This window comes from Helicoverpa armigera, chromosome 5, assembly GCF_030705265.1.
Source record: "Helicoverpa armigera isolate CAAS_96S chromosome 5, ASM3070526v1, whole genome shotgun sequence".
NCBI classification, from domain to species: Eukaryota; Metazoa; Arthropoda; class Insecta; order Lepidoptera; family Noctuidae; genus Helicoverpa; species Helicoverpa armigera.
Genome location: NC_087124.1, coordinates 11,002,332 through 11,010,893, shown reverse-complemented (window position 1 = coordinate 11,010,893; position 8,562 = coordinate 11,002,332). Strand labels below are relative to the sequence as shown.

General features: G+C 34.9%; 1 protein-coding gene across 1 annotated transcript; it reads right to left on the bottom strand.

Moving 5' to 3' along the window:
- Positions 1-2,117: 2,117 nt before the first annotated feature.
- Positions 2,118-8,158, bottom strand: LOC110379053 (retinol dehydrogenase 14). Its single transcript, XM_064034754.1, has 5 exons — positions 7,732-8,158; positions 6,201-6,436; positions 4,121-4,360; positions 3,775-3,847; positions 2,118-2,916 (listed from the first exon to the last, which is right to left on the bottom strand). Exons 1-5 carry the CDS (start codon positions 8,017-8,019, stop codon positions 2,746-2,748), a joined length of 1,008 nt encoding a protein of 335 aa, XP_063890824.1. The 5' UTR covers positions 8,020-8,158; the 3' UTR covers positions 2,118-2,745.
- Positions 8,159-8,562: the final 404 nt, after the last annotated feature.

Sequence of the window (8,562 nt, the reverse complement as noted above, 5' to 3'; positions counted from 1 at the left end):
TTTATCCGTACCCAAAAGGAGGAAACGGGACCCTGTTACTAAGAATCCGCTGTCCGGGTTGTCTACATTACATGCTGTATCTCATGCAGAGCCGTCTTAACCTATGGTGCAGGGTGTGCGAATAACCTGGGCACCTCGATATCAGGGGCGTCGCGGGACACCCCACCACCAGGAAATTTCGATGAAGTTACACCCGTTCGATAGGTTCCACATTGTATCATGATACTGACAAAAAAGTCGCCTTCGCTTTGTTGGATTGATCATTTTGATTATTTTTTACTTTTAACATCCTCCAACTAAGTGAAAAAATTCTAGCTCGCTACGCTCGCGAGTAAATGACTATTGCTGTACTGTCTATTTCTGATTGTTTATTATTTTTATTGACGCACCTCACGGTTCCTTTTTATTTGTACGTAATTCCCAGTCTGATTTGTGAGTCTTCAAACAAATAATTTAAAAAGTTCGCGCTCGCTGCGCTCGCAGCTACTTGTTGATGTATTTAATCAGGTGCTTTTGTGTCGTAGGCTCAAAAAATTTCGCGCTCGCTTCGCTCGCGCAATACTATATATACCTTGCCTTGACAACTTCATAAGTCAAATATAGCAAAAAAAAATAATTATGGAGTCCTCAAAAACAAAACAGTTTGCGCTTCCAACTGCTTGTTACTTTACAGGGCGTTTTTAAAACTTATGAACTTTTTGTGTCCCAAAATTAAAAAATTTGCGCGTTCGCTTTGCTCGCGCTAATTGTTACGTTGTCCAGTCTCAACATTCATAACTTAAATCTGGCCAACAGTTTGAGTCTACAATGATTTGGAAACATTTTTTTAAGTCCATTACCTACCAAAAAAGTGAATTTCGTTCGAACGTTCTTATTTATATTCCTTGTGAACTACTTCGATCAATATGTACTACTCAAAATCTTTCAATAGATGCATAGGTGGCACTTGGGTGATATTTGCACCCAGGCGCTACATGAGCTAGAGACGGCCCTGATCTCATGAACCCTTACCGATAGTAAGACAACTGAAGTTTTCACAGAAAATGTTTTATGTTGCTGCAATAAAAAACGTACGCGCCCTTTTCTGCGTACACAATACTTTTCAAACGTTTAGTCTTCAACCTGAAAAAATTCTCGCGCTTGCTATGATCGCGCTTTCTTGTATTTATGCTGTATATTTGTTATACAGCAAGATAGCGTTTTCATCTACTTTTAGTTCACGAACTGAAAAAAAATTTTCGCGCTCGCTTCGCTCGGGCTTTTTTCCATTTCGCGTCTGTAATTATATCCAAGAAATCGTGTTAGCTCAGCTCGGACCATTTTCTACATAAAAACACTGTTTTAACCTTAGTCCTCGACCTGAGCAAAAATTTTCGCGCTCGCTTCGCTCGCGCTTTTTTGTTTCTTAACATTCGTAACAAAACTTCGAGCTCGCTACGATCGCGCTTATTGTATCTACTTTTAATTTTAATATTCAAAAAAGTATACGCTACAATATAATATTTTTGTGACTTAACCACGACTGTGTGACCCCCCCCCTGGCGCCGAAGCTGGATCCGCCCTTGGCTACCCTCGACTTCCCGCTCCTGTTTTTTTCGCACGTTCCCCATTGAAAAACCTCTGGAAGTAAACGCATCGCCGAGAGGAAGTGCTTCTTCCGTGACGCATCCTCACCGTTTCTGTAGGATAGCGAACTATTGTGATAATCCGCCCGCGGTCGTGAACGTGACTATTGTGTTGTGATCGGGAAGACCGCTGCCAGCCGCCATCTTCTGAAGCCCTACGCCTAAGCTGGAGAGTCAGGTACGCGTGCTTTTCCCTGATTGCCTAGACATCGCTCGTTCACTTCTTGACGATAACCAGCCATCCTCCAACACAATACAGTCCACTTACAATACTTACCTACCTATTGGCGTTTATTTCCATACTAGGAGGCAAAGGCGACACTATATGTATATCGGTCTGTTTGGATTACTGCGAGAAGAACGACTGAATCCTTTTTTTTTTCTAAGCAGATTTAACTGGCCTCTGGCCGTCTTTTTTGTTAATTAAATAAATCGATTTAGGACTCGCTCATAGTTTGGGGAAAGGACTGGAAAATTATAAAACTCCAAAAACCCATTTTAAAATTGTAATAAATATTTTACAAATATCCACATTTACTAAAGAACTAACCTACGAAGGAAATACACCTAATTATTGTTTTTAACAACGATATTATCCGAGTATCTTGAGATTATACATTGCTAGGAATTATTATGCTTTGTAACACAACCGTGGCCATGATTAAATAAAATTATTAAATATGATATGGAAAACTAAACCTAGTGTTTTAAGTAACAAGGTTGAAATTAAGTAATTGTGCTGTTGTACTATCGTTGATGAAAGTTTACATAGATTGACAGCTTAAATATAACGATAGTAACAAATATAGTTTTGGCAGATTATGTACCTTCGTTCTATGTGTGTGGTAGCTAGAAAGTTTTAGACTCATTCTTTCATATTTCTGTTATCAGAATTTGGCACTTTTCGTCATCGAAAATGTTATTAGTGACGACAAACAATATAAATATTTTTGCAGTTACCAACAATTTAACATTATGTGGAAAATCAGAAGGTATAAGAACAGTAGAACCTTATATTTTTAAACCTATTTTGAAAAATCACACATAAAACGAAGCTACACCACTAAAAACAGCACAATTAGACATCGGATGGCACTATTCTACCTCATTTTTGACACATTCATAGTGGCTTCCTAGCTTTCACCAGTTCTTCGCTGACGGTCCACAACTTGGTTTCCACATCCTTATCGAAGTTATACTTGGAGTTGTACTCTGCACATTCGCGGTAGAACTTGCCTGTCTTGCCTTCAATGCTGTGGTCTGTGGCGCAGAAAATTACTGTCTCGCTTCCCTAAAATTTTTGAGTTGTGATTAGTTTTGCTTTTATGCTTATAGAGAACTGGGTTCCGCCCATTGTCGCCCCCGCCGATATATTATTCTGATGTAATTATAAGTAACATTTTAAAGACATGTTTCATTAAAATTCATTCTGTAGTTCTTGCACACATATCCTTAATAGTTTTTATAAGAATGCGTGCCTAGCCTTACAAACTATCCCGTTTATAATATTAATGAAATAGATCTCGCCAAACTTGTTTTCACATTACGCGAGTCGCTGCGTACAAACCATTTTTAAGCATCAAGGGATGGGTTTTTGCGTCTTTGCGATATTTTTATTATCTGCGCTTACACATTTGTTGATTGAAATTGATATTTTAAGTGCATTCTTCAAGTATGGAGAAAACAGGGACAGCTGTTGCATCACAATTGTAGGTACTTTAGATTGTTAAGCCTTTAAGATGTTCGACAGACTACGATAAGCTTATATCATGACTGATAGCAATAAACTTGTTTACTATATCAACAGATAAAAGTTATCAAATGGTAATATTGGATTAGCCTTAGCCCATCAATAAAACGTATCTGATATTTTATGGAGATATCTATGCAAACAGATGGCGATTCAATTCAGTTTTTCTTCGGAAAATAAATTGGTTAACAGAAAAGGTATAATGAATTTGGTTCTATTGCAATTTTGGGCACAACTTTCTCTCAAAAGTAATTACATTTAACTACGATGATAACCGAACCATTTTCAGAAGACAAATCGCCGATTTGATCTTTCACGGCTGGTCATGGTTTGGTTATCGTTATAGTTAAATGGTGCAACTGGGTCTAAGTATTAATATTATGCATTATAATTACTTACTTGTTTAGCAGTCTTCATGAAAGCTAGCAATATAGGAGCCATTAAGATGTAGTGGTACCATTTTATTGAATGCCTGAAATAAAAAAAGAAAAGCTCATAATAATGATCTGAAACTCTACATGATTATTTTGAAAAAGTTTCAGAGGTCACACAAGCAAAATATATAAAATCCGTTACCACGATTTTTAATACATATTAGTGTACCTATTGAACATTATGAACTTTTCAGACGATATTATCAATTTACCAAAAAAAATATTAGGTACATAGTAATTCGTTATCGTGCCCTCGCATCAAGAAAATTAATTTTACTTCTATCAAACTATCCAAAAACAAATCATCTTACCTAAACAGATTAGTAGCGCAGAATCCAGGGCAGACCAAATGAACATCGATGCCAGTGTTCCTCAGATTACAAGCCAGCGCCCTTCCGAAATACGCATTCATCAGCTTAGAGTTGCAATACCCAGGATTGTGACGGGCGTTCCCACCAGTCTTCTTAGCTTGCTCGATTTGCTGCCTTAAGTTCAGGTCATCAAAGTCGATATTCCCACGCTCGTGCAGTGTAGACGACAGCACTACTATTCTGTAATTAATATTAAGTAAATATGATAAATATTTATACGTACTTTAAAGGCCCCAAAACTACAGAAACCATTTGAAAAATCCTTTCACTGTTGGAAAGCTACACTCTTCCCGAGTAACATGGGCTGTATTTTATCCTGTCACAGGCAGTAGTTCCCACGGGACGCGGGCGAAACCGCGGGAAATCGACTTGTAAATATTAAACAGGATTGTAAACTTGCTAGATTATTATTAGGTGCGCTTGCTAGTCTTTGCATATTAATAGGATGAAGTTTGCACTGTTGTTTTTGATTTATTTCTGTAAATCGATTAGTCATTTCAACATTGTTAGGTAGTATTTTTCTGGAACTTATTTCCACATAATACTATCTAGATTTTAGTCTAGATTTCAGGTTGTAAGAGGTATAAAAATACATAATAATATGCGATAAATAGCAGTTATTCTTTTCTACTGTAATCCCGATGCTTGATGTTGTACCGTGTACCTATCAACTTGCATTATGTAGTAACCAACTATGCATTGTATGTAAGTATATCTACCTACCTTTTTTTACAAACATTTTGGAAAATATCAGATTTTGGTATTCACCTAATTTGAATCAGCAATGCTATTTGTTTGTTGCAACTGCGTATTATATATTAAACCTACCTATAAGTACCTACTGAGTATTTGCAACTCAGTCCATATAAACTTATAAAAGTAATTGTTATATTGTACAAAGATTCCTACTATCTCCCGGTCATTGCCTTGGCCTTACATAACATAATGCTATTTTTATACCGAACGCGTTTAAGACATAAACCATTCGAATCTGTTTTGCCCCTTGTTTATACAGCACGCCACCTGGCCTAGTTTAATGTACGAGTTTGTGTTTGTTTATTTATTATTGCTACTGTTTAAACTGCTGGTTAGAGCTTCTGTTTGCTAGTGATGGATGGAAAATGAAAGATGAAATTTATAATCCCAAACATTTTCATATTGTGGTTGAGTTTAACTACTGATTTAATCATCACTATAATAATAGCTGTTCTCCCGTAGTTTCACTTGCGTCCCGTGTAATTTCTTCCCGTACCCGGATAAAATATAACCTAATGTTACTCAGGGATAGTCAAACTACAATAGTGACAGAATAGTTTAAATCGGTTCAGTAGTTTCAGAGCTTTTTATAAAAGTATAGAGTATAGATTATATTAGTCTCATCGATTTGTATAGAGGTGGTCTTTAAAATATTGGAATGTTATACCTATAACAGTAGGTTTTGCCTAGTTATTTATCTATAGTAAGAAGCTTACTGAATAGCTACTGTTTGATAAAATACTAGGCACTACTACATTGTTTGATAATAATTAGAGATTATAAACACTTTAGATTAAAGTTATTGATACCATACAACTATTGTTTATTTTATTTCTAAGTAAATAATATTCAAAATATATGTACCTAGTCACATTTGTAATTAGATGTGTGTTATATGCCTACTCACCTATAATTTAAAACGTAAATACCTATGAAAAACTATATTAATCATTCAGATAAATGCTTAATCAGGTAAATCATAAATGACCTAAAATTATTTTTCTAGTCATTGTGATACATTAAATTAGCAAGGTGTAACAATTTGCAAAAAGTAATTCTGTTTTGTTAAGATAAAATTAAGAAACCGATTAAGCAAATACATACACCTATTTCTACACTCTAAGTTAAACTTAGAAGTTAATTAATCTAATTTTCACATCTTTCCCACTGATGAACAGAACAAATAGGTACTCTACTTTTGAAGCTTTAAGCACGGCAAAGGTGTTAACAAACAGCCAAATATTGTACTAATGAGGTTACATACCTGCTTGGTGTTGCCCTCTTCAAAAGATCCAACAGTAAGTTTGTGAGGTAGAAATGGCCCAAATGGTTAACACCAAGATGAATTTCAAATCCCTCCTTAGTTTTAAGATCTTCTTTCAATGGTACAACAACACCTGCATTGTTTATCAGTACATCTATCTTGTGGAAACCAGCCTTTACAACTTCTACAAAGTTCTCTATGGACTCAAATGATGAGAGGTCCAATTGCATGGGGATCTGAAAACAAAAAGTTTTAAAATAATCTCTGATTTTAAATTTATGAATATTCTTAAAGCGAGATAAAGAAATATTACATATCTACATATAATGAAGAGTGATGCAATATTTTAATATGCATTTGTATAACCAGTTATAAGATATTAAGATTAAGTTATATAACTTTGTTTGATTCAATTTGAGCAAAAAATACACGTTTTACGTCATGAAGTCTTTTATACTGTCGGTTTTATTTAAAATTTGGAGATAATGTCATCAGAGATAAGGCAGGAGGATGAAGAAGTATGTATTTATGCAAAACAATGTATTTTTGACCAGAATTCTTACTAAACTAGTAAAGTTAATACAATTGTTTGTTTAATTTTCATGAGAAAATAACCGGATCAACATTATATTCTGAACAAGGAGATGGCATTTTTTAGGGCCTGGAACATAGTTTATTCTGGTTGCCGTAGCAATCTACTGATATAGTACTCTATTTATAAATCATCATCATCATTATCTCAGCTATAGGAAGTCCACTGCTGAACATAGGCCCCCTCTTAGATCTCCACAGATACCTGTTGGAGGCGACATATTTATAAATGATTTGAATTTATTGTGCCCCAATTAAAATTACTGTTTTCATATCATTAACATTGTTCACAAGATAGCTGTAGGTGCTACAAGTCAAATGTTGATAACCTGTTGCTTGGTTTGCCAACAATATGATATTTTCTCTCAACACTTGTGTTACAGTTGATAAGATTTCAAGTAATTTAATAAAAATTTATATAATTTTCAAAATCATTGTTAGTAAGCAGGTTTCTTTTGTCATGATGATTTTAATTTTTCATTTAATCGTTTTCATTTATCTCTAGACATTTTCAAAATTTTATTAGAGATATTCTAAGATAAACTTCATTGATTGACTGCTCATGTAAATGATAAAAGGCAACAAAATGCCTCTATCGCACGTAAAATTTATTTTTATTATGTCTTGAATATTTACAGAGTCAATAATATGTAGGTAATTATTACTTTGTTGTTGGCTATAAATAAATAATCTCTTGGAAAATAAGTAAATGAATTGATCACTGGTATGAGTGGTATGCTACATGATACTGAGAATTCAAATTTATCTCCTATCGTCATAATTGAAAATATCGATGGCATAATAATATAAAAAAGACTATGACATAAACAAATACCCAGTTCAATTTAAATATGATGTCAGCTAGTAAAAATACTTTGTACTATTAATTATAAATGCCGACGAAAAATATGTGCTAAAAATAGTTTTTATTTTGACTTACCATCTCACCCCCGTTGGGTTGTTCTTTGCGGATGAGAGCAATAGCCTCCTTGGCTTTACCGATGTCCCTACAGGCGAATATCACGCGCCCCTTCCTCTTAACAATAGATTTAGCAGTTTCATAACCTATACCACTGTTAGCTCCAGTAATTAGGAAGGTCTTCCCTCTCAAACACGTATTGCTGGCACAGGTAGCCCATTTCCTAGCTCTCCACTTCCGTAACAAGCCCAATGCGACGATCACTGAGATTGGAACCGCCGCTACATACACCACGGTCGACGGCACCATTATCAACAATTATTTTAGACAAAATAATAACACTATTAATTACGCGATAATTCACTTTGATGCGATAAAAATTACAGCACGGTTTGATACCCGTCCGTCCGTATTGCTTGATTTCAATCCAACAAATGTCATAATAATGTCACTCGGTCAAAGGTCAAAGACTTGATTTCGTTCTGAAATGTAACCCTGGCAGTGAAAAACAATATATTTGTTATGTTTTCTTGCATTTGTTTTATGAATTATTAATAATTATGTTAAATACGTATGTGCAAAGTACTATGCTATTTAAAAACAGTTTATTCTTTTTCTTATTTTTTTATGGCATAGACAACTTTATGCATGAATGCGAAATGGCGGCAACTTTGAAAATTATAGACAGGTTTTAAAAGATTGTGCCTAAGAAGTCCTCTATTTAAGTATTAAATCATTCGTGATGAATTTTCCATACCCCATTCTAAGGACCTAAGTCTACATATAGACCAAGATCGATCAAGATTTAGTGCGCCTTGTCGTGTTCTTGGCTATGATGGCTTTTACTGGATG